The 25521-nt window shown below is 46.4% G+C and overlaps 1 protein-coding gene and 1 long non-coding RNA gene across 6 annotated transcripts in view; one reads left to right on the top strand and one right to left on the bottom strand.

Moving 5' to 3' along the window:
• Positions 1-1905: 1905 nt before the first annotated feature.
• Positions 1906-24688, bottom strand: LOC308623313. The gene is made up of 3 exons (XR_014016805.1): positions 24615-24688; positions 12505-12967; positions 1906-3023 (listed from the first exon to the last, which is right to left on the bottom strand). It is a non-coding gene; the product is annotated as an uncharacterized lncRNA (long non-coding RNA).
• Positions 4725-25521, top strand: part of RIPK1 (receptor interacting serine/threonine kinase 1) — a 44557-nt gene continuing 23760 nt past the window's right edge. For 2 of the 5 annotated variants that reach the window (XM_081245525.1, XM_081245521.1), the window contains exons 1-2: positions 12843-12955; positions 24610-24833. In XM_081245525.1, coding sequence (XP_081101651.1) covers positions 24682-24833 — 152 coding nt within the window. In that variant the 5' untranslated portion in view covers positions 12843-12955; positions 24610-24681. Of the gene's footprint in view, positions 4852-12842; positions 12956-12988; positions 13704-24609; positions 24834-25521 lie in introns of those variants that run through there. The other 3 variants (XM_081245524.1, XM_081245523.1, XM_081245522.1) reach the window with 3 other exon arrangements.

Genomic DNA, 25521 nt, shown 5'->3' with positions numbered 1-25521 from the left:
GCGGAGCACAGGCTCCGGACGCGCAGGCTCAGCGGCCATGGCTCACGGGCCCAGCCGCTCCGCGGCATATGGGATCCTCCCAGACCGGGGCACGAACCCGTATCCCCTGCATCGGCAGGCGGACTCTCAACCACTGCGCCACCAGGGAGGCCCTAACTTTAGCTTTTTAAGTGAAATATATGTATTCAAGTTTCTAGGATAAGCATTAAAATAATGGAAATTGAGGATCAAATTAGTAGAATGGAGTGAGACAATGCCATCATCCAAAATGAGACTGGAAGAAAAAAATAAACAGTAAAAGCAGACAGTGGGGAATTCTCTGGTGGTCCAATGGTTAAGACTCCGCACTTCAACTGCAGGGGGCACGGGTTTGATCCCTGGTCAGGGAGCTAAGATCTTGCATGCCAAATGGCACGGCAGGAAAAAAAAAAAAAAAAAAGACAAAGGCAGGAAGTTATGGTGAAAAAAATCCTAATATGTATATAATCACAAAAAAATGTAAACGACACAGTCAAACTGGATAAAAAATTAAATTTAGCTATCTCCTGTGTACAAGAGATATATCTAAAACAACCCCCCCCCAAAAAAAGCTATAAGATGTACCATGTAGATCCTAAGCCCAAGAAGGCAGAACAGCTTAATATCAAACAGATGATTAGGGGTAAAGGAGGTTTCTGTGTAATGGTAAAAGTTCCAATTCAATATGAAGTTATACCAATTCCAAACTTATATCCATTTAGTAAGCAGTTTTAAACCATATATAAAACAAACTGAGTTATAAAAAGAGATCGACAAATCTATCCGAGTGAGAGATTTCAGCACACATCTTGTAAGTGAAAGGTCAAACACACAAAAGAATAAAGATTTGAACAAAAGTGACAATACTTGCATAAAAATCACTGCACCCAGCAGTAAGAAGATCCATATTTTTCTGAAACATTCATGGAAATATCATAAAACTTCTGATCTCAGCAAATTGCAAAGAATATGTAAATTCAGAAGACCATCTCTGACCAAAATATAACTCAATCAAATCATAAAGATAACTAAGAAATACATCACTTGAAATTTGACAACCCTCTTTTCAATAACTCAAAGTTAAAATTATAATGGAGAATTTTTAAAGTATTTAGAACTGAATAATAATTGAAATACTATATTATCAGATTTGTGGGTTGCAGCGCAAGTAATATTTGACGGTAATCTATATTGCTGAATGCTCATTAGCAAAGAATAAAGATGGAATGAAAAACTTATTCAAATAAGCTTAATGTGGACTACAAAGAGGTAGAGAAAGGACACACCTGCACACGCACACGTGTGCTCAAGTGCAAGGCATTCCATGGAATAGGGTACACACCTGGCCGACGCACATAGAGAAGATGTCGGTTTTTCAGGAGAAATGCGCATGGAGTGCACAGTGATGTGCCATTTTACACCCGGCAGACTAGCAGAAATCTAAAAGTTTGGGTTGTAGCATGTGTTAGAATGGAAGCCAACAGGAAAACCTACACACTGCTCGTGGGTTATTAGAACCACAGCTTTAGAAAATGTACCCTGTAAAATGGAGCATTTACACATTTTACTTCCCAGTTTAAAAAAAGTTAACCACAGGCATACACGTTTCATAATCATAAAGCTGAATGGGGAAGAAAACACAGGTCACAGATCACTTAGAGTAAGTATAGAAACATGCCAACTAAAAAGGCATCTGGAGGTTCATACTGAAGTGGTGGAGTTATAATGAAATACACAGGATAGGAGTGTGGTGGGAGGGTGCACACAGCTCCTTTAAAGCTCTATTAATGTTCTATTTCTTAAACTAGAGGGTGAGTACCTGAGTATTCATTTCACTGTCCTTTGAGAAATAATTATATAATATTTACTTTTATGTATGTGAAATCGTTTAAGGAAGAAAGAAAGTAAATCTAGATACTTAACTGTTTTAAAACCTGCATGAATGTGACCTGAAAGAGTTGCTTCTTTGGAGCCCACTGCGGGGGCCCCTGGGGGCCGCGGGCTCTGAACCATCTAGGACGTGACTGTCTCATTGGACAGAAGTCCATTAGGCCATGCAGGACCCGACAGTGACCCCCAAATGGCAGGGTCAGAAGCACCAGTGCTGGTGGGCAGATCAGACTTTCCAAGCCTCTCACCGCCTGAAGGTTATAAGCGAAAACCCCGAGAAAGTCCCCAGGATTTTCAGGCAATTTGGGTAGAAGTGGGGAGCCCAGCAAATAAGGGCATTTAGGGACCCATGGGATTAACTGGAAGAACACGAAGGCTACACGCCCCAAGCTGGTGCATGCAGCAGGTGACCTGGGTGCATGTGGGGACGGCTGGCTGACCCGGGTGCTGAGCTCCTGCTGGCGCAGGGCCCTGCCAGCCTGGACCTTTCCCTCTGCCCCTCTCCTTGCAGGATCCCCCGCTCCCAGGCCCACAACCCCTCAGGAGAGAGGGGTCAGGGCTGGCACACAAGCCAGAGCTCACAGAGGGTCCTCCCTTTTGCAACATCCAGATGGGAGCCCTAAATAAAATCCTCTTGAGGAAAACAACCACCTTTCCAAGACATGGCAGGTAAGAAACATGGGCTTTGGGAGATTAGGATGAAAAACCTTGACAAGAACATCCCTTTATTCTCAAACTCCTATTCTTGGAAGAATGACCTGAAACAGATTATTTTAGCATTACGTACATATTTTCTTTTTAAGACCTGATACAAAATCAATAATTTATGGTGTAATTGGATTGCTCTGGCTCCTGGTCCACTGTTGGCCTTTGGTGCCGCCCCCTGGCATGGTGGGTAGGAGGGTGTTTGCCATTCTGCTTCCTGGGAGGACGAACAGTCGCACAGCGTTGTCTGAAAGGCGGAGCTCCCTGCCAGGGACTTGAGGTGCAGGACAAACAAGCCTGCGGGCCGTCCCCGGTCCCATCTCTCTCTTGTCACCCCGCCATCTGAGTGTAATGGGTCTCAGGCTCAGGGAGCTTAGGCCAGTCCTTCCTGCTGTGGGTTGAGTCCGGGCCTGGAGGAGAAGAAAGCGAAATTCTTACAATCAGGTTGATACTTGTCAGGATGTGGCCATGGCTGAGGGCAAAAGTCAGTGCCCTGTCCTCCAGGATACAGTGTGAACTGTTTCCATTTTCAGAAGAACACAAAACTGCTCACCTAAAATAACAAAATTAAATGAGATTTCTAATAAAGTTTGCTTGTTTCATCCTGAGAGGACATGATTTATTCTGACCTATTTTCCAATGGTGTGTGTTGTAAAATAAAGTGAAAGTGAACCTTCCAAACTACCATCGGGTATGAAATGATCTCTGTCTTTAAAGAGTACGCACTGAAAACCTTACTGCTCAGCCTTGAATGCGGTGAGGCACCTAAATGTTTACTAATGTTTTTCTTCTTCCTTGAATTGCGACCGTGAGGAATTTTTTTCCCAGAAAGATTTTTTTCTTGTCCGGATTTAGGTAAGAAAGTGCTCATCGTCCGTATGCACCAGAAACCAGCTCTTTCAGTGGGTCCTTGAAGGACGTGGCGGTGGCTGAACTGAGCCGGCAGGGCTGCACCGGCACCGCTTCTGATCTCTGTGCCGTGGACTTTGAGCCGAGGGCCCCAGGAAAGCTACCACTGGTGAGTTACGCTTGATGTTTTCAGCCCTTCTGTACAGGTTTCCTTTCTTCATAAATTGTCCAGCTGTGACCACATATCGAATGGCCAAACAAGGACCAGGAGTGGGGTTTAGGGAAAGGAGCCAGTGGAACCCCCTTAACATTTCAAAGCCATAAACATCCACCCCTAGTCCAAGTGCAGACAAATGAGCCCTTTGAGCTACTGACCAGCCAAGCTCACAGGCCTGAGATGGGCTTTCAACATTGCTGGACTAGACCAGTCCCATCTGGCCCGACAGCTTGAACTGGTCCTGTGTGCTGTTCTCAAAGATTCTCTCAGCATCTAGCGCAGACGTGTAAATAGAGTACGTGCACACAGACAAAATTGTTGATTGAGTAATACAGCATTATCTGATATCATTAGCCAGTAAGTCACAAGTGACCTGAAGCACTCATGCCGGAAGGTTTTCTCATAAGATCTCGTACTCCATCATTCTCCCCTCTCTCTTTTCTACCCAAATAATAGTAGGTTAAAAAAAGAAGAAGCCAGCAAAGTTTTTTAAAAATTATGACACCAGGACAGATTCTGATTTTCCCGCCTCAAGACAAACCAGTACTTGTAAACTCTTAAGCGTATGCTCTGCAGCTAACGGCTTTGATCTCTGTGCAGATTTGGGTCTGAGTCCCAGTTCTGCTAGATACCGACTCCATGACATTTAAGCAAGTCACCCATCTCCCCGGTGGCTCAGTGTCATCATCTGTAGGATGGAGATAACAGAGGCCTCACAGGCTTGTGTATATTACAAAACAAAAAGCTTTTATGCCGTAGGCATGCAGTGTCGTATACCGCCTGGCACGTAGTATGTGTTCCGTACGCAGGAGCTGTTGCTGACGTTCGAGGCCACACACGTGTCCGGGGAGTGAGTCAGATGCTCCTCCTTTAGTGGTGGCGACACATGCCCGGGGAGGTGGTTCTGGGAGCGCGGTCGGAACCGCAGGACCACAGAGCTGAGCTTCCGAGTCTCCAGGCCAAACCCGGCTCAGAGCCTCCCCAGTCAGGCCTGCTCCTCCCACCCGGCCGCGGCCAGCTTCGGCCTGGCCTTGCCGCGGTCGTCCCGGTCGCTGGGCTCACCAGCCCCCTGCCCGACAAGGCTGGAGGACTGGAGGAAAACCCTCCTCGTCTTGCTTCACCCTGACGACTGTCACCTGCTCCTGTTCTTCGCAAACGGACACCCCCCCGAGGTATTGATTCTCATCTCAGGTGCGGCCGCCCGCCGTGTGCCCCGCACCGCGCATCCTGGCCTCACGCCTGCGGGAGAGTGGCCTGGGTCTAAAGTGACTCCGAGTGATGAAAGACCCCGGGCCTGGCCTCTGACTCAGCCCCCGACACCGAGGGTGCAACAGGGCTGGGCCTTTGCTTCCCTCTGGGGGCGGGTCCTGGAGGGAGCTGGGACCAGACTGGGCTTAGGCCCGCGCACCTAAGGGACCCCGGGTCCTCCTCCTCCTCTGGGTAAATGGGTGCCCCCCGCACGAAGCTGAGCTCCTTCTAGACTGAGCCCGACCCCCGCTGTGGCTGCAGCCAGCAGACGTTTGCTCGGCTGTGTCCTGTGCCCCGTAGTTCACAGAAGTGCGTCCCCCCTTCCTCACCACGAGGCCGTGAGGCGGGGTCCCTGCGTGACTCCCGTGGGAGGATGCGGGAAGGGGCAGCGTGGTGGCCGGCGGGTCCTGGAGCCGGGATCCGAGCTCAGAGCCCAGGCCTGTGACCTTGGCGCGACGCCACCTGCAACGCAGGGTTTAATGCGCGTGCAGATCCACACACGCACCCGCCTTGCAAACAGAGCCACGCGTGGCTACTCCCAGGACTGAGCTGCCTGCCGTCAGTGTGAGTGCCGAGGTGGGGTGTCTGTGGTCCGCCCGTGGTTTAGAGCCCAGCTTGGCGTGGGTCACAGTCTGCAGCCTTGCTCAGATCAAGTCCAGGCCAGCCAGTGGTGTAGTACTGCAGGCAGGAGAACGAAGACCATTGCCACACCCTGTCATGGGCTCTCCTTCGCCGGGCCCTGATTTGTTCCAGACGTGAGGAGGGACCAGGGCCGGCGCCCGGCACAGCGGCACACGGTCTCCTTGGACATTGGATGGAGAGGCTCCACCAGGGAACCCCTCCTCCCACCACAGGGGGTGCAGCCCCAAGGACAGGAGGAGGGAAACGGGCCGATTCACGTCCAAGCGCCTGACCTGCTGGGTGAGGGGGGCGGCTGGGGGGGGTTCTGAGTGATCCCCAGCTCATCTTCAGGCAGAATAGAGCTGGGCTCTGCGCGTGGGTCTCCCCTCCAAGCTCACATGTCCACTTCTGGCTACCTGGCCCTCCTTGGTGTCCTGGGTCAGCGCCAGCTGTCCTGAGGGCCAGGTGGACAGGGTGCTGGCGAAGGGTTTTCTCCTGAGCCACTGAAGTGCTGTGAATCTGGCTTCCTTCAGGTTTGGGTTCAGGAATGGATAGACTTCTTGAGTTTATTAACAAAGTTACACAAAAGTTTAAAATCCCTTATGTTTTTCCATCTTATCAAGTAAGATTTCCAATCAGCTAGGTATTTTTTTATTCAATAAGTGTTTATTGAGCAATCATGTGCAATGCTGGGTGCCTTGGATGAAACAAGCTGAGGAAAACATGGACCACATTCTGAATGGATTATTAGCTAGAGGGGACACACATGTACGCAGGTAACTGTACCACCTGGAGGGGGTGTCACGTCTGTCCCCACCCCTGGAGGGCACGCACGTGAATTCTCCCTCCTGGGTTATTATAAACACTTCGTGCTGGATGTCACTGCTGCTCTTCACCCGATCGTTCCCTTTTCCCCTCCTTTCATTCGCCCCCCGCCCAAGCAGGACCCGCCGAGCTTACCTACTCCCCGGGGCCCCCTCAGGTGTGTGAGCTGGGGCCCCTCTTCCAGGGGGTGTGTCCCAGCGTCCCACCTTCCTGCCACCTCCTGCTCACCTCTGGGCAAAGCAGCCACCGCCGGGTCCTGGATGATCAATTATTAGTTTTAAGAGCTGGTTCTGAATATAGGGAGGAAACTAGGATTGGGAGATGATCACCTACGATTCCCCCATCGCCTGCTCTCTGGCGCCTGTGAGGAAGCTTCCTGCTAAATGACAGCGCCTTCCAGCGAGGCCGCTGAGAGCTGGCTCCCTGAACCCCTGTGGACGGAGTCCTGGGCAGCCCTTCTGGCTGCGGCTTCTGACGGGTGGCACCTCAGGTACCCCCAGGCTGAGGCTGTGGTGTAGGTGACACGCGCTAGCAGAGAGCAGTGTCTCGGGGCATCTGGAACTAAGTGCAGCTGTCCTAGGACGGCTTTGTGCAGGATGGTCTACGAGGAACAAAGGCAGGAAGAGAAGCGCCGTCTCCAGGACGAAGTGTGTCTGCTCAGGAGGGGAGTGGTTGGTGGTTCTGAGGCCGGAATTCCGGAGTGTGACGGCTGCGCAGGAAACTGCCTTCTCTTTCCGTGGCACTTAGACCACAACTGGTCTCGGTCACAGTCGGACGGCAGAGAAGCTGCAGGTGTTTTACCTCCAGGAGACACTGCGTGTCCTGTGCACTTGGCCTGACCCCAAGGGCTGTCTCTTGAGTTCAAGGGCATTTAGTCCGTCTTGAGCAGGCTTTGGGGTGCTTGTTTCTCTGAGTAGACACCTGAGGGGTGGTTTCCAGCCAGCTGTCCTCTGTGTGATGTTTGCGCTGTGGGCTGCATGTCTGTGCATCTAAGGTCCTTGCTGTCAGATGAGTTTTGCTCCTGAAGCCACATCAGAGGAAGGAAAGCAGCGGTGGCGCTGTGGGCCCAGAGGCTGACAGCCCCCGGGAGGATGACCCCCCGTGGTGCTTTGGGCAATAACCAGCCAGGCACTCAGCCCACCAGAGGGGTCCACTGGCTCTGGGGCAGCTTCCAGTGAAGCCAGGGTCCACGATGTGGTGTCAGGACCTCCGGTGGATCCTGCCCAGCCAGAGACCGAACACACCGCCAACTTGCAGCCTCGCCAGGCAGACCCTGAGCACAGTCCTCTCTGCAGGGAAACCGGCGCCCCTGGACAGCACGCAGCCACCTGTGTCCGGGAGGGAGGGAGGGTCTGCACAGCCCCTGTGCCTGCAGGCCTCTGTCCCTGCCCATCTGAGGTTTTGGGTGCTGCTCATTGGCCTGTGCTCCCCAGGGTGGCCTCTTGCTTGCCCAGCAGCTCCAGGCTAGCTCCGGCCTGAGGGGCCAGCTTTGCTGTCTGTGGGCTGAGCTGCACCTCTGCATCGGGTTGGAACTGCCACCAGCTATGCTCCCGCGAGCCTGTCTCCCTCGGCCTGGGGCCTAGAGAGTTGCCTGAGGTCTTCCAGTCACTCTTTTATCACAGTCAGTAATCCCTTAATAAACTCTGTCTAACCTGCTGGGTGCTTTCTACCTCCTGGCTGCACCCAGACGCTGCATTTCATGGTGCGCATAAAGGCTTCAAGGTAAGTAACCCCAATGGTAAATAACTTTCATGAGTTAGGGTGACTAATATTTTACAGCGAAATCGAACCTTTCTAAGTCTTCAGGCTGTTCTGGAGATACCTGGATTCACATCCATGATGTCTGTGCTTTCATGGAACATATTCTCCACTATGATTATTTTTAATCACAGATATGTTTATAGAACTGTATTTTCTTCTACTATAGCGATTTCTTCTTTTAGAAAGTAATGAGATGATTTATGAAGAAAATATTCATTACATTTACTACTTTAACTTCATTCTTGAGGACTTAACTGAAGAAAATTGTTTAAAAATCACCAACAAGTTACAGATTTGTTTTAAATGTAGAAAAGAATCCTAAATATGGGTTTGATTAAGCAAGTTATGTTGTATCCCCTTATACATTCCCTTATACATCCATTTAATACACTTCCAGTCAAAATCCTAGAGAATTTTTGGTAAATACAGACAAGTTGATTCTAAAATGTACAGAGAAAGGCAAAGAAGCTAGAATAGTTAAAACAATTTTGAGAAAGCATACATTTGGCTCCACGATGCCCAATTTGAAGACCTATCCTAAAGCTACAGTAATGAACACAATGTGGTGTAGCAAAGGAAGAGATACAAGATCAACTGAAGAGGGGAGAGAGAGAGAGGAATAGACCCACACAAGTACAGCTAACTGATTTTTTTTTAGCATTTTAAAAATTAATAGACCATTTTAAAGAACAGTTGAGATTTATAGAAAAACTGAAAGAAATTAGTTTCCATATACCCTATGGATACAGTTTCCCCTTTATTATCTTACATTAGTATGACACATTTGTTACAATTAATGAACCAACACTGATACATTATTATTAACTAAAGTCCATAGTTCAGATGACCTTGGTTTTTACCTAATATCTTTTCTTCTGTTCCAGCCTCCCATCCATGATACCATGTTACATTTATTTGTCATGTCTTCTTAGGCTTCTCTTACCTGTGAGATTTCTCAGAGATTCTTGGTTTTGATTCTTGGTTTTCAGTAGTTGTGGCTCATGGGCTCTAGAGCGCAGGCTCAGTGGTTGTGGTGCACGGGCTTAGTTGCTCCTCAGCATGTGGGATCTTCCTGGACCAGGGCTCGAACCCATGTCCCCTGCATTGGCAGGCGGATTCTTAACCACTGCACCACAAGGGAAGCCCCTTCACTTTCTTGATAATGTTCTTTGATGCAGTTTCAAATTCTGATGGAGTCTAAGCAAACTTTTTTTTGTTGTTGCTCATGCTTTTGGTGTCATATCTAAGAATACATTGCTAACGAGATCACGATTTATTCTTACATGTTCTCATAAGATGTTAGCTTATAAGGTGTTAGCTCTTATATTTCGGTGGTTGATCCTTCTTGAATTAATTTTTTATATGGTGTGAGGTAAGGCTCCAACTTCATTCTTGGCATGTGCAAATCCAGTTGTCCTAGAACCATTTACTGAAAAGAAATAGCTGGCCGTCTGTCTATTTTAGGTCAACATTTTGGTGGCCCTTATGGGGACCAAAGAAGACTCCCAATGGCTCCAGGGCTGGTGATTAAATGGTGCATTACCCACAATTGAGCCCACTGTCACTCACTGCTTTTCTTGTCAACCATCATGTTTGAAGGTATGTCTTTCTCCTGGATTCAAGCTTCTGCCCTCTTTGTATTTTGATACTCTCCACGCTTTATTTGGGATCTATTTTAGGTTTCTTTCTTTCTGGTTAAGGCCTTGTTCTGTATGTGAGTACTCGTTGGCACTTTGGTCTGATTTTGAAATCAGAGTTTCACTGGATCTAGCTTGCATTGGCCGATTCCTTCAGGAAAAAGGGCTGTTTTATTAGAACTGTGCCAGTTCAGCCTTTGGCCCATTCATTTGGAATAGGGGCTGTTCTATGGGAACTGGGCTGAGAACCTGGCTGTTCCCTTAGAACTGGCTGATATTAAGCATGCAGGTGTTTGAGCTGCTTGAGCTATTTAAGCAGTTTAAACTGTTTAAGCTATTAGCTGTTTAAGCTGTTTGAAAACTATTCTTTTACTCTGGAGAAAAACCTCCAAGAAATTAGATCCCAGTTGTCTAAATATTTTGAGGGTACCCCCTTACAAGGACTCTGGCTGACTGTACGTTTAAGAACCATGATCCTTCCTCATGTGCATTTATAACTAAATGGAATGACCTAACCAAAGGCAATTTAGAATATCAATGGTCATTATGGGGAACTTTTGAAATCCCTAAACTTAATTTCCTTAAATCCACTACAATAGCTCAAAACTGAACAGAATGCCTATTTCAACTGGTATTTTGAGGCTTCCAAACATTATCAGGAACCTAAAATTTCCTCTCTGCAAAATAAGATTTTAAGATTAACTAAGGCAAACAAACAATTAAAAGAAAGATAAAATGGTTCCTGAAGCCTCAGGCTCTTCTTCCTTGGCTGTTTTGTCTCAGGCTCCAGCCCTGGCACCATCTTTCTCTCCCTCTGCTCCTCATGCCCAGGGCCCACCACCAGTGCCATCTTCCTCCTTCCCTTCTATGCCACCTACACCTCCTCTATACCCTCAGCTTCCCCATACTAATTCTCTCACCAAACTTCCCCTTTTCTACTGAACTTATCAGAACCTGTCCCTTTAAAATTAAGCCTCTGAGAATCCAGAGGCTAAACTTTTAATTTCCTATAATCCCTGGACTAAAGCTGAACTGTGACCCATAGTCAAAGCTTTTCCTAAAGTAACTGAAGACCTTCACACATTTGCTGAGGAATTTCATACAGTCACTCAAACCTATCAACCTATAGTTGGCTTATATCAACTAGTTCATATGCTTATCAGTGAAGCCAGGCCCAGCACTGGGTTTGCCACTAATTGGCAAAGTCCTGAAAGGTCTCTAGAATTATAACTGTGACACCTGACCACTAACTTATTATATGGTCAGGCTTTGGCAATCACTCGGTGACTTCATCAGGCAATTCCTAGGGCTTTTCCAAAGCCTGTTGATTGGAACAAAATTCAGATTTTGCACATAAAAATCTGATGAACCTCTTCATGATTAGAATCATCTCCAGCTTATTTTTAAAGAAAATTCTGGTCTTCCTTCAGATGTTGATTACACTGGGGTAGCTTTTAACTCTGTGTTTATTAATGGGCAGAACTGGAATCTCTCCCTTCTATTAAAAAGGACCACAATATGCTGGAAAACTGTATCACCCCAGATTTAGTTAATCTGGCAAACCAGCTCTCTGACACTCTAGATAAATCACGTCAAAGGAAGACTGCCGAAATTCTTAATCTTCAACTGCAGCAAAGGCCCTAAACGAAACCAAAACCCTCCTAGTTTCTGCTATTATTGCAAGCAGCCAAGACGTTGGAAAACAGATTGTTACAAATTCAGATGCTTTAGTCACCTTCAGCCTTCTAACCAGCCTTTCCGGTGTCCACGCCACCTTCAATGATATTTTTAAACTGCCTAATGGACCATTCCAGGTCTGGCAAACAAATTTCATACAATTTCCCCCATCTCACAGATACATTTTTGTCACAGTCTGCATATTTTCCCACTGGACTGAAGCCTTCCCTTGCAGAGAGGCGACTACCGCTTTTTGTGGTAAAAGTCCTTTTGAAAAAAGATTATCCCTATCTGGGAAACTCTTCTTGAACTTCATAGTGATTAAGGAGCCCATTTTACTGGTGAGCTACTTCAACAAGTGTGTACTGTATGGCCGGTTTTACAGCACCTCACTGCACTTACCACCCTCAGTCCTCTGGTTTAGTTGCATGCACTGATGGTGCTATTAAGACTCAACTGGCAAAATGTACAGAGGCCCTCCAAATACTTTGGTCAAAAGCACTGCCATTGGTCCTTCTTAGATCTATTCCTTTTTATTTATTTTATTTTTTGGCCACACCCACAGCTTGCGGGATCTTAGTTCCCCCAACCAGGGGTTGAACCCACGCCCTCGGCAGTGAAAGCATGGAGTCCTAACCACTGGACCACCAGGGAATTACCGATCTATTCCCTTTTAAATGAATAAACTCCGTTGCAGAGCACAGGCTCCGGACGCGCAGGCTCAGTGGCCATGGCTCACGGGCCCAGCCGCTCCGCGGCATGTGGGATCTTCCTGGACCGGGGCACAAACCCGTGTCCCCTGCATCGGCAGGCGGACTCCCAACCACTGCGCCACCAAGGAAGCCCTGTTTGTATCTTTTTACAGTATATAATCACGCTGTGAATATAATTAGCTTTTTAACGTAACACTATAGCAAACATTTCCCATTTTGCTTGAGAATTCCCAGTCACCTTTGTATAGGGCTGCAAAATAAGTACCCAGTTTCTTCCTCCACAGTCCGACAAACCAGATTATCCCCACTTTACAGGTGAAGGAGTTGAGAGACTGGTAGCTACCTGCCTAAGGTTCCAGCGCTGCTGACCCGCAGGGCTCACAATCCCCTGGGTAAGCAACCCAGTGCCTCCCGCGCTGTCTGTCCCGCCTGGGAGGTTTCCGTGAGTGGTGTCTATGACTCGGCGCACTAACTGTCTTCTCCTGGCCTCCGGACCCCGCTCTGAAGCACAGCAAAGCCGCGATCCTCTGGGATTTAAAAAGCGGCCAGGAGGCCCCGCCGGGCGCGGGGCGGGCACTCTCGTCGTCTTCCTCCGGCGCAGGAGCGGGCGCGGAGGCGGAGCGATCAGTCCACGCCCTCCGCCAGCCGAGCTCCTTCAGTCGGCGCGCAGGCGACGTGGACATCGGACTGGCCTCCCGGAGCGCGGTGTCCGGCGGCCCACTCCGAGGGGAGCCGGAGCACGCCGACCCACTGGGCTGCACGCGGCGGACGGCAGGCCCGCGGAGCCGGGCGCGGTGAGCTGACTGCTCCGCCCCGGCGACCCCCCCGTCAGGCTCGGCTCCCACCCCAGCCCCGCGCCGGAGAGGCTGCCGGGCGTCGGAGCAACTCCGGGCTGCCCCCGCCGCGTCTTCCCTCACCCGGCCTCGGGCCTCGGGCCTCGGGAAGTTTCTCGCGGAAGCGAAAGCGAATCCTTCGCTACAGCTGCGCGGGGAAGTGGGGCCGCGGGTAGTTTCGCGGGTCGGCTTCTGACCAGGGGCGGGGCTTCCGCTTCTGGCGCGCGGGCGGTGGGCGGGCGACGACGCTCCCGGAGGTCAGGCGGTGGGCGTGGTCCGCGGCGTTCCGGGAAGTCGGGCGCGGAAGTTCTGTATGTGTGACGCCCAGCTGGGCTCCTTTCTGGCTGGGGGTTTCGATCTGTCCGGACAGGGCGGACACCTGCCTCGGGCGCGATAACGGCGTGAAGTAGGAACGGACTGTCACGTGGCCACCGTTGTTTTGGTGGGGATGGTGGGTTTTCCTTGCGGTGCCCTTAAGCCTCAGCGGTGCGTTCTCTCACCGCAGCAGGGTTACGCAGGCGTCCCAGGCCGGGCCTCCTCCCCCGCCCCTCGGAAGGGCCTTTGACTGGGGCGCTGGGGTCGCCGCGAACTGCGAAGCAGTCAGAAGTGTTTCCGCGTTGTCTTAGACGTGTGCTGGCAAGTGGGAAAGAAGGGTTAACGGCGACGAGGGGAGGATGCTGTAACCCTAGGAGGCGTCTTCTGTTCGGTGGTCAGTGGCGTGTGCTTTTACGAAATGTTCATGATCTCTTGAGAGGTTTTGTTTTTGTTTTAACATCTTTATTGGAGTCTAATTGCTTTACAATGGTGTGTTGGTTTCTGCTTTATAACAAAGTGAATCAGTTATACATATACATGTGTTCCCATATCTCTTCCCTCTTGCGTCTCCCTCCCTCCCACCTCCCGATCCCACCCCTCTAGGTGGTCACAAAGCACGGAGCTGATCTCCCTGGGCTATGCGGCTGCTTCCCACTAGCTATTTTACATTTGGTAGTGGATATATGTCCATGCCACTCTCTCACTTTGTCACAGCTTACCCTTCTCCCTCCCTGTGTCCTCAAGTCCATTCTCTAGTCTGCGTCTTTATTCCTGTCCTGCCCCTAGGTTCTTCAGAACCTTTTTTTTAAATTTTAGATTCCATATATATGTGTTAGCATACGGTATTTGTTTTTCTCTTTCTGACTGACTTCTCTCTGTATGACAGACTCGAGGTCCATCCACCTCAGTACAAATAACTCCATTTCGTTCCCTTTTACGGCTGAGTAATATTCCATTGTATATATGTGCCACATCTTCTTTATCCATTCATCTGTCAAGGGACACTTAGGTTGCTCCCATGTCCTGGCTACACACATACATTTCTGTTCTTCATTAGGCTTGTTCTTGGTTTCTTGAGAGTTTTGTAGAGGGTAAGTTACATCCTTCTTTCCTAAGCATCGGACAAAACCCCACAAAGGGGGTGTTGGTTGTTCATTTCTTTGTCTCCTGCTGATTGTTTGGCTCTTCCTTGTTCGTGTATCTTGGACAAAGCCTGAGGCTGTTATACTCAACCAACTTTCCAGAAGTCCTTTGGTCTTTAGACCACTGTTACTTCTCCCCCGATTTACAACACGTGAAATCAAGGCAGGAGTGAGCTTTGGAGCATAGAGTGACTTCTTACTTGATCTGCGTTTTGTAACCATCAGGTAGGTGCAAGAGTAGGGAGGAAATTATAGTCTATTATAAATTTGGAAAACTGCAGCCCTTCTAAACACAAAAGGTGAAGACTAAGCTTGCTTAAAATATTTGGGGGTATGTCATCATCATCACTATTATTACTGATAAAACAGCGATAACAATTAACTTTCATTTTCCTCTGTCTGAGCTATATTGAACACCAGAGCTATATTGTACTTTCAGGATTGTGACTGTTAATGAGAATTAAGGAAAAAATCCCTAAATAGCAATTTCCAAAATCGCAAATTACTATTGGGTGCTTATTAATCCACAACATGTTAATACCACCAGTATGATCTGGGAATTTGAAAAAAACACAGAGCTTCCCATGCTTTGGTTGGATATTATACTCTGGCAAAAATGATCATGTTGGTTAACCTATAGAATATTGATTTCGAACCACTTAGTTTCATATGTTTTTAAACTTTAGTCTGTACATTCCCTATGTTTCTGACTGTCGCATACTTACTTAGTACAGGTGAGCAGTTGTAAGGTTAAGTCTTTGCATCTGATTTTAACAAAGACGTTATTGGTTGCTCTCTAGAGAAGTAGCATGTGTTAGTGAGCTGAGAGTGGACGTTTGCGTGAGGAGACAAAGGCTGAGTTCCAGAATCTGCTACTTCAGGTGAATCATTAAACTCCAGATCTTAGTTTCTTTATTTGTAAATTGGAACGATGTAAATTGGTACTTCAAAGGGTCATAACGTGGTAACGTACATGATAACACTGGGTTGAACTCTTCCAGTCTTCTCTCTTGCTCACCATTTAGATCTTTCTTGCTCAGAGCTCTTGTTTATCTGGGGCAAAGTATCAAGCAGTTATAATCAAAGAACCTTGAGAAATCCCCATTGTATACCTGAGTAAAAACAGAGTTCTATTAGCAGGGAAAAAGGGGGGCAGTGATAGGTAGGCAGCCAGCATTCTCTGTCAGACTCATTATGTATGGTCATCATTGAGAAATTGAAAAAACAGTCCTCTACCACTTAAAGGTAAGTATGAATATTTTTTAAAGTTTTAAAAAAATTGTTTTTTGAGGTATAACATACACAGAAAAGTACACAAGTCATAGCCGTTCAGCCGTATTAAGTATCACAAAGTAAACATTAAGAAGAAATGAGCCATTGCCATCACTCCTGAAGCCCCTGCGCTTTCTGTGATTCACAGCCTCCCGCTTCCACCTAATAGGAACTACTGTATTGCCTGTTAGTATTGTAGATGAGTTTTGCCTGTTTTTTTGGTTTTATATATTGTTAATAATTTGTATTTTCCCCAGTTTTACTGAGGTATAATTGACTAACAAAATTGAACATAGATATGAATATTTTGATATATAGACTTACCCTGCCTTAGAAGATAAGTTGTGAAGTTTCTTGGGATTTTCAGTTAATTTCGATGGAAAAGATTTGCTTCTCTAAGTCCCTGAGTTAAATATACAGAAAACAATAAATTCCATTAAAATAGATACATTCTTTGTTGAAATGAATCATAGGACGATGTAACAGGCTAGTGTGCCTTCATTAACTACTCTGTAACATGGCTTTATAGTGTGGTTTTCTACCTGCCTACGTTCAGTGTTTTTGTGACTCTTGGGTTTCTAAGTTACTCACAAGTCCTTCCTAAGATATTCAGTGCTTATAAAGTTGAATCATTCATGGAGAAATAGTGGGGGAAACAGGAAAAAACAAAAGAAGTCATTGGAAACCATGCAAAAGGTGCATACGATTAAGTAAGACCAGACTAAACCAGCAAACCGCAGACTGAGGAGAACCAGCTGGGGTCAGGAGCCACCCTCACAAAGTGCAGCCGACCCTTGTGGAGGCTCCCCTCCCCTGAGCTCCATCCCAGTTGCAGGAGGCACTGCAGGTCCTAGTTGGTCTTGGCAGCTCTGAGGAGACAAGACCTGGGCTGAAGGAGAGAAATGAATCTTAATACCCCATGGGCATATTTCAGGGCATGGTTATAATTCCTTCCTGTTTCTTTACTCTGTCCGTGAGCCTTTTTTTTTTTTTTTTTTTTTTTTTTTTGCGGTACGCAGGCCTCTCACTGTTGTGGCCTCTCCGCTTGCGGAGCACAGGCTCCGGACGCACAGGCTCAGCGGCCATGGCTCCCGGGCCCAGCTGCTCCGCGGCATGTGGGATCTTCCCGGACCGGGGCAGGAACCTGTGTCCCCTGAATCGGCAGGCGGACTCTAAACCACTGCGCCGCCAGGGAATCCCTGTGAGCCTTTTTTAATGTTACTAAACATTCATACATAACGTCATTTTTGAAAACTGCTAGATGTATTTCATAGTGTAAATGGGTCATAACTTATTCTCCCTTATCCTGTATCTGTCAGTTGTTTTATATGCTTTTGCTGTTTTACCTAATGTTACTGGGAACATCCTTGTACATACTCTGTATCAGCATCTCTGATTTGATTCCTGAGAATAAAGAACTACTGAGTGAAGGAATTATTCCCTTTTAAAAAATAAATTTTATTATAAAGGTAATTCATGTTTATTGAAGAAAATTTGGAAAATGTAGTAGAAGTATAAAGAAGAAGTAAAAATCACCCAACCATCCAGATATCCTTGCTAACATTTTAGTGTCTTTCGCTGTGTCTTTTTTCCTGTACATATATCTATATGTATAGCTAGATCCACCTGTTAATGTATTGGCTGTATAATATTACATCTTATGAATGTGCTATAATTCGTTTAATTATATTCTTTATTTTTGGATGATTAAATAGTTCTTTTATTTAAAAAATTATGTATTTAATGACCAACTGCCATATGTCAGGTTCTGTGCTGGGCACTGTAGACAGTGCATAAGACAGACAGTTTCCTACCTTCTGTGAGCTTAATTGAAATAACTCCCAAATTATAGCTGTCCTGTTTCAAAGGGGAAGTACTGGGTGCTGTGAAAATGTCTAATGGGAAGATGTAGGATGGCTTTCCTGAGGAAATGACGTTTCTGAGACCCGAAGGAGGAACAGCTTCTCGCCAGGAGAAGAATGTGCCCTCAGAGGGCTTGTAGGGGAGGGTGGGACAGATAACGCAGCCTCCCCCCACCCCACCCTCACAAGGACTGGTCAGTAGAGAGCTGCTGAGAAGAGTGATCCCAGCTGCACACTCGTATCCTGAAAGCCTGGGAAACAGGATGAACGTGGAAGCGTATGGCTCGGTGGGCCAGTCATAGCCAGAACTGTGAAACAGGCAACAAATGTGTTTTCACATATTTTTTCTCACATAATCCTTACCAGTCTTGTGAGGCAGTCATTATTATTCCTTTTGCAAATGAGGAAATTGAGGCTTATATAAGTTACCCAAGACACAGGGCTGATAAATTAGAGCTAGAGTCCATACGGGAGAAAAGCCTGTGCTCTTTGCACCATCATAATGACTTCTGGTACCTCACCTTCAGTCCCTGACTCACCCCTGTCCCCTCCATCTTTATGCCCTTTATCTGGGCAGCCTCCCTCAACCTCTGTCTCTGCCCCACAAATGTGCTTCTTCCCAGAGGGTACTTCCACTTGCTTGGAAATGTCTCCTGTTACAGGAAAATGGTTCATAGCATCATCTTCCATGCTGATATGTGAGCTTTGTTGGGGTGGCAGGGCCCACCGAAGCCTTTGTACAGGATGTAGAAGGTTGGTTGCCTGAGCCAGACTGCAGCAGCCCACTGCACAGGATTGCTGTCAGCCTAGGCATTTAAAGAAACCCCTTCAGGTACTTTCAAACAAACAAACAAACAACTTCCTGCCCCCAACATTTCATTAAGAAAAATTTCAAAGTGCAGAGTTAAAAAGATTTTACACCTGCAGCTAACATCATACTCAACAGTGAAAAACTGAAAGCTTTTCCTCTGGGATCAGAAACAAGACAGGAATTCCCTGGTGGTCCAGTGGTTAGGACTCTGCGCTCTCGCTGCTGAGGGCCAGGGTACAATCCCTGGTCTGGGAACTAAGATCCCACAAGCTGCATGCAAGTTGCGGCCAAACCAAAAGAAACAGAATCAGTTACAAGACAAGGATGCCCACTCTTGCCACTTTTATTTAGCATAGTATTGGAAGTCCTAGCCAGAACCATTAGACAAGAAAAAGAAAAGGCATACCAATTGGAAAGAAAGCAGTAAAGCTGTCACTGTTTGCAGGTGGCGTGATATTTTGCATAGAAAACTAAAGACTCCATCAAAGAACTGTTAGAACTAATGAACAATTTCAGTAATGTTGTAGGATACAAAATCAGTATACAAAAATATTTTACATTTCTATATACTAATAATGAGCTATTAGAAATTAAGAAAACAGTCCCATTTATAATTGCATCAAAAAGAGTAAAATATCTAGGAATAAATTTAACCAGGGAGGTGAAAGACTTGTATACTGAAAACTTCAAGATATTAAGGAAAGAAATTGAAGAAGACACAAATAAATGGAAATATTCCATGCTCATGAATGGGGAGAATTAATATTGTTAAAATGTCCATACCACAGATTCAGTGCAGTTCCCATAAAAATTCCAATGACATTTTTCATAGAAATTGAACAGATAATCCTAAAATTTCTATAGAAACACAAAAGACCCCAAGTCATCAAAGCAGTCTTGAGAAAGAACAAAGCTGGAGATACCACACACGTCCCAAACTGTATTACAAAGTTATAGTTATCAAAACAGTATAGCACCAGCAAAAACATACATATACATCAATGGAACAGGATAGGCAGCCCAGAAATAAGCCCACACATAAATGATCAATTAACTTACAAAAAAGCCAAGAATACAGATGGTCCACAACTTATGATGGTTTGACTTATAATTTTTTTAACTTTATGATGGTGCAAAGCAATAGGCATTAAGTAGAAATCATACTTTGAATTTTTATCTTTTCCCAGGCTAGTGATATGTGCTATGAAATTCTCTTATGATGCTGGGCAGAAGCAGGGAGCTGCAGCTCCCAGTCAGCCAGGAAATCAAGAGGGTAAATAGCCAATACACTTACAACCATTCTGTACCCATACAGCTATTCTGTTTTTCACTTTCAGTACAGTATTCAGCAAATTACAAGAGATATTCAACACTTTATCATACAACAGGCTTTTTGTTAGATGAGTTTGCCCAACTGTAGGCTAATGTAAGTGTTTTGAGCACATTTAAGGTAGGCTAGGCTAAAAATGGGGGAAGGACTGTGTCTTCAATAAATGGTGTTGAGGAAATTGGACAGCCACATGCTAAAGAATTAAACTAGATCACTGTTTTACACCATACACAATAATTAACTCAAGATGGATTAAAGATTTGAATGCAAAACCTGAAACCATAAACCTCGAAGAAAACATAGACAGTAAGCTCCTTGACATTGGTCTTGGTGATGATTTTTCAAATATGACATCAAAAGTAAAAGCAACCAAATCAAAAATAAGCAAGTGGGACTATCAAACTAAAAAGCTTCTGGACATCAAAGAAAACCATCAACAAGATAAAAAGGGAGCCTACTGAATGGAAAAACATATTTGCAAATCATGTATCTGATAAGGGGTTATTAACAAAAAATATATAAAGAACTCACACAACTCAATAACAACAAAAAAATCTTTTTAAAAAATGGGTAGAGGGCTTCCCTGGTGGTGCAGTGGTTGAGAGTCCGCCTGCCGATGCAAGGGACACGGGTTCATGCCCCAGTCCGGGAAGATCCCACATGCCATGGAGCGGCTGGGCCCGTGAGCCATGGCCGCTGAACCTGCGCATCCGGAGCCTGTGCTCTGCAGCGGGAGGGGCCACAACAGTGAGAGGCCTGCGTACTGCAAAAAAAAAAAAGAAAAAAAAAAGGGCAGAATATCTGAATAGACTTTTTAAGAAAATATTTATTTATTTACTTGGTTGCACTGGGTCTTAGTTGTGGCAGGCTGGCACCTCACTTGTGGCTTACCAGCTTGTTAGTTGTGGCACTCGGGCTCCTTAGTTGCGGCATGTGAACTCAGTTGCGGCATGCATGTGGGATCTAGTTCCCTGACCAGGGATCGAACCCAGGCCCCCTGCATTGGGAGCTTGGTATCTTAACCACTGCCCCACCAGGGAAGTCCCTGAATAGACATTTTTCTTAAGAAGACATCCAGATGGTAAAGAGGCACGTGAAAAGATGCTCAACATCATTATCATCAGGGAAGTGCAAATCAAAATCACAATGAGATACTGCCTCACACCTGTAGAATGGCTATTATCAAAAAGAAAAATAACTTTTGGCGAGGATATGGAGAAAAGGGAACTCTTGTGCATTGTTGTTGGGAATGTAAACTGGTGCAGCCACTATGGAAAACAGTATAGAAGGTCCTCAAAAAATTAAGCATAAACTACCATATGATCCAGCAATTACACTGCTGGGTATTTATCTGAAGAACATGAAAACACTCACTTAAAAAGATACATGCATCCCTATGTTCATTGCAGCACTATTTATAATAGCCAAGATATGGAAACAACCTAAGTGTCCATCCATGGATGAATGGATAAAGAAGATGTGGTCTACATACAATGGAATATTACTCAGCCATAAAAAGAATGAAATCTTTCCATTTGCAACAACATGGAAAGACTCCAAGGGCATTATGCTGAGTGAGATAAGTCAGACAGAGAAACAAATACTGCATGATGTCATGTATATGTGGTATCTTAAATTTAAAGAAACAAGAAACCAGCTCATAGGTACAGACAACAGATTGGTGGTTACCAGAGGAAGGGAGTTGGTGTGGGTGGGAGAAATGGGTGAAGGGGTCACAAGGTTAAAAAAAACAAAACAAAACAATAAAAAATCAAGAGCTACAAAGTGCAGTGTGGTATCCTGGATTGGGTCCTGGAGCAAAAAAGGAAATTAGTAGAAAAACTGGTGAAATCAGTAAAAAGTAGAGCGTTTAGTTAATGGTGACATACCAATGTTAGTTTCTTAGTTTTGACAAATGTACTATTAGGGCAAATGGGTGAGGGGTGTATGGGAAAAAAATGAAAATTAAACATGTAGAAACAAAAAAGTAAAATTAAAGATTTTACAGTGAACTCTCATATATGCAGTATTTATATCATTTTACTCTGCTTGCTCTATCATATAATTATCCATATACTTATCCCTCTCTCTGTCCACCAGGCTATGTGTCTGCAAGGTAAATTGCAGATATCAGTACACTTACCCATAAATATTTCAGCATGCATACCACTAACAAGTTCAGCATGTTTACAGATTTTTCTAGATGTAAAATTTGCCTGCGGTTCTTCAGTGTACATTTGTTGTGTGTTGACAGATGATTTTGCTTGTGTAACCCAAACCCCCACTGAGGTGGTAGAACATCACCTTCACCCCAGAATGGTCCCTCACCCCGTCCCTGGGCAACCGGTTTCCACCACAGATGAGTCTGACCGTTCTAAAACTTCACGTAAATGAAGTTATATACTATGGATCCCTTGATATCTTCTCTACCTTAGCATAATGTTTTTGTTACTCTTCCACATTGTTGTGTGTATTAGGTCATTGCTTTTTATTGCTGAGTAGTAGTCCATCTGTGAATACACCACAGGGGTTTTTTTTTTTTGACCCATTCTACTGATGGACAACTGTTTCCAGTTTTGGATGGTCATGAATAAAGCTGCTATGAGCATTGTACAGGTCTTTGGGGACGTATGTTTACATTTCCCTTGGGATTGGAATTGCTTGGTCATAGTGTAGGTATATGTTTAGATTTATAAGAAACTGCCAGACCTTTTCTCAGGTGATTGTACCATTTCGTGTTCCCACCAGCAGTGTGTGAGAGAATTCCGGCTCACTGGCATGCGGTGGTGGCCATTTTGATTCTGGTTACTCCAGTGGGTGTGTACTGGTGTCACATATTGGTCCCCAAGGATTTTTATTTTTCATTTCAGTTTGGGAAAAATAAATGCATGAAGGAAGAAGGAAAGAAGGGTGAAGCAAATAGCCGTGTTTTGAGGTTACACGTGTTACGCACCTTCCGGCCCTGTGTTCAAAGTCTCCAATCCTCGTCCTTTCCCTGTCTTCCTGCTCTTTTTAGATAGTGCATTGTTCTCTTTGTATTCTTCAAATTCCTTTTCTTTTGTTCATAATTACTTTAAACCCGTTCATTTCTAAGGATATTCAGTAGTTTAGTTACCTGAACAGTTGGTGCCTAATCCTGCTGGTTGTCGTATATGTGGGGTCTGGCTCACGGTGGACTTTCTTTTTCCGGTGTTTTATAATTTTGGAAAGGGAGCACATGTTAAGTTAGGCTTTATTTGTGGGAATCTTGTCTGGTCTGCCTTGGGGGTGTTTAGTTTGCTTTAACCTTATAACCCAGGGATGTCATCAGCCTGTGACCATTTTCTGTATAAAAGTTCTTAATTTGGGGGATCCTGGCCGTAAGAGGTAAGAGGAGTGTAAATTGAAAGCCCAAATCTATTTGAAGACAAGCCCAAGGTTATGAATTCACACAGAGACTTTTTTTTACAGCCCAAGCTCAGTCTAAGACAAACAAGTTCCTTTGCTAGCGGACTGCTTTTTTTTGTAGTCCATCCTTTCATTGTGGGGTAGGGTAGCACATTGAGAAGTGCCATGTTAAGGGCGGAGTCTTTGTTCCAACCCTCTTTTCTTGCATGTCCTGACCTCCGCTCCTGTCTCTGGCTGGGTTTTAAACCCTGACCTTTGGATGTTGAGGTTGGTGGTGCCCCACAGGGCCACTTCTTGGCTCGGCTGCTGTAACAAATTACCACAGAGTGGGCGGCTTAAACAACAGACATTTATTTCTCGCGGTTCTGGAGGCTGGGAGTCCAAGGTCAAAGCACCAGCAGATCCAGTGTCTAGTGAGGGCCTGCTTCCTGGTGTGCAGACGGCCGGACGGCCGGCCATCCTCATTGTACTCTCACATGGTGGAGAGAAAGGGGGATGGGTGCCGAGAGAGGAGAGGAAGCAAGCCCTCTCCTGTCTTTTTTTTTTTTTTTTTTTTTTTTTTTGCGGTACGTGGGCCTCTCACTGCTGTGGCCTCTCCCGTTGCGGAGCACAGGCTCCGGATGCGCAGGCTCAGCGGCCATGGCTCACGGGCCCAGCTGCTCCGCGGCATGTGGGATCCTCCCAGACCGGGGCACGAACCCGCGTCCCCTGCATCGGCAGGCGGACTCTCAACCACGGCGCCACCAGGGAGGCCCCCTCCTGTCTTTTTATAAGGCCTCATGGATGACCAACATCGTTCATGAGGCGTCCTTCATGGCCTAATTGCCTCCCACAGGCCCCACCTCCTAGTACTGTGGGAGCTCGGGCTTCAACATACGAATCTGGGGGGCGCACGGACGTTCAGCCCACGGCAGCCATCACGTGGCCCCTGCCCCACACGCTGTTTGTTTTCCGTCCCTGGAGTTCTTTTCCCTTCTGCTGAGCCTAGCTATGCACTTGAATGGATGTTTGTATTATGTTATCCAATATATACGTGTCCTTTGTAGCAGGAGAGTGTTTAGTCTTTCATGTTGCTAGAAATGAAAGTCTAAGGAAGAAAGATTGTGGTTGTCTGTGATTCCTGGAAATATGGAAAACTTTCATCTTAGAGACTATAAATCTATCTTCAAAAAATAAAGGCACACCAAGCGCATGGTGGAACGTTACATATATTTTTTTGTTTTTGTTTTTTTTTTGTTTTTGCGGTATGTGGGCCTCTCATTGTTGTGGCCTCTCCCGTTGCGAAGCACAGGCTCCGGACGCGCAGGCTCAGCAGCCATGGCTCACGGGCCCAGCCGCTCCGCGGCATGTGGGATCTTCCCAGACCGGGGCACGAACCCGTGTCCCCTGCATCGGCAGGCGGACTCTCAACCACTGCACCACCAGGGAAGCCCTACATATATTTTTTGAATAATGATTTTTTTTTGCACTGACGTGTCCTCTTATTTTCTTCACAGGGCACAGCTCTGAGGGGAAAAAAACAGTTGTGTATTTTTGGGGCATTCTGAGCCTTCAGAAGGAAACCAGACATGTCCTTGGATGACATTAGGATGAGCTCTGCTGAATTCCTGGAGCAGGAGGACCTGGACAGCGGGGGCTTCGGGAAGGCGTCTCTGTGTTTGCACAGCTCCCATGGACTCGTGGTCCTGAAGAAAGTGTACACGGGCCCCAAGCGCACCGAGTGAGTTGGGGGCAGAGGCAGATGGGCCACGTGACCGGCCAGGGCGGTGGATACGGGCAGCACAGGCTTTAGAATGAGACAGATGGGGTGCGAGGGTCAGCACCCGGGCTTTATGTCAGATAACCCTGCAGGGTGGATATTAACATCCCTGAATCGCTGATGAGGGTTCGGAGGCTGGCTAGGGAAGAGCTCAGAGCTGGTAAATCAGGGAAGAAAGCGGAAGAGGAGGAAGAAGAGAAAGGGAAGAAGACCCAGGGCAACACAGGGGCCGACGGAAAGGGAATGGCAGGGAGCAGGGAAGACGGATGGATGCGCTTGCTTCACCGTGTTGGTGAGGACCAGCCCTAAGTACAGGAACAAAAAGCTGGTTCCTGAATTAGAGGTTCCAGGAACCCTCTCTTCAAGGCAGTTGGTGGCATTGTTTTACTTCCCTCTGTTCTCGCCAGAGTGGTTATGAGAGAGACTGCGTTTTTTATTACACTGTCCAGCACAGTCCTTTTTTCCAGCCGCATTTCGCTGCTGCTGTTCACGTATTGATACTTTGCGTTGATCCGTTCATCCATGTAACATTTCTTGAGCACTTGCCGCCGGTCACTGGGAAGAAGGAATATAGAGTGGACGAGAAACTGCTTTGCCTTCCGGAGCTTGTGGTCTGTGTCTGGTAGAGACCAGCACGTGCACAAGGAGT

Source organism: Mesoplodon bidens, assembly GCF_964165515.1.
Source record: "Mesoplodon bidens genome assembly, chromosome: 10".
Taxonomy (NCBI): Eukaryota; Metazoa; Chordata; class Mammalia; order Artiodactyla; family Ziphiidae; genus Mesoplodon; species Mesoplodon bidens.
This window is presented reverse-complemented; position numbering and strand designations above follow the sequence as displayed.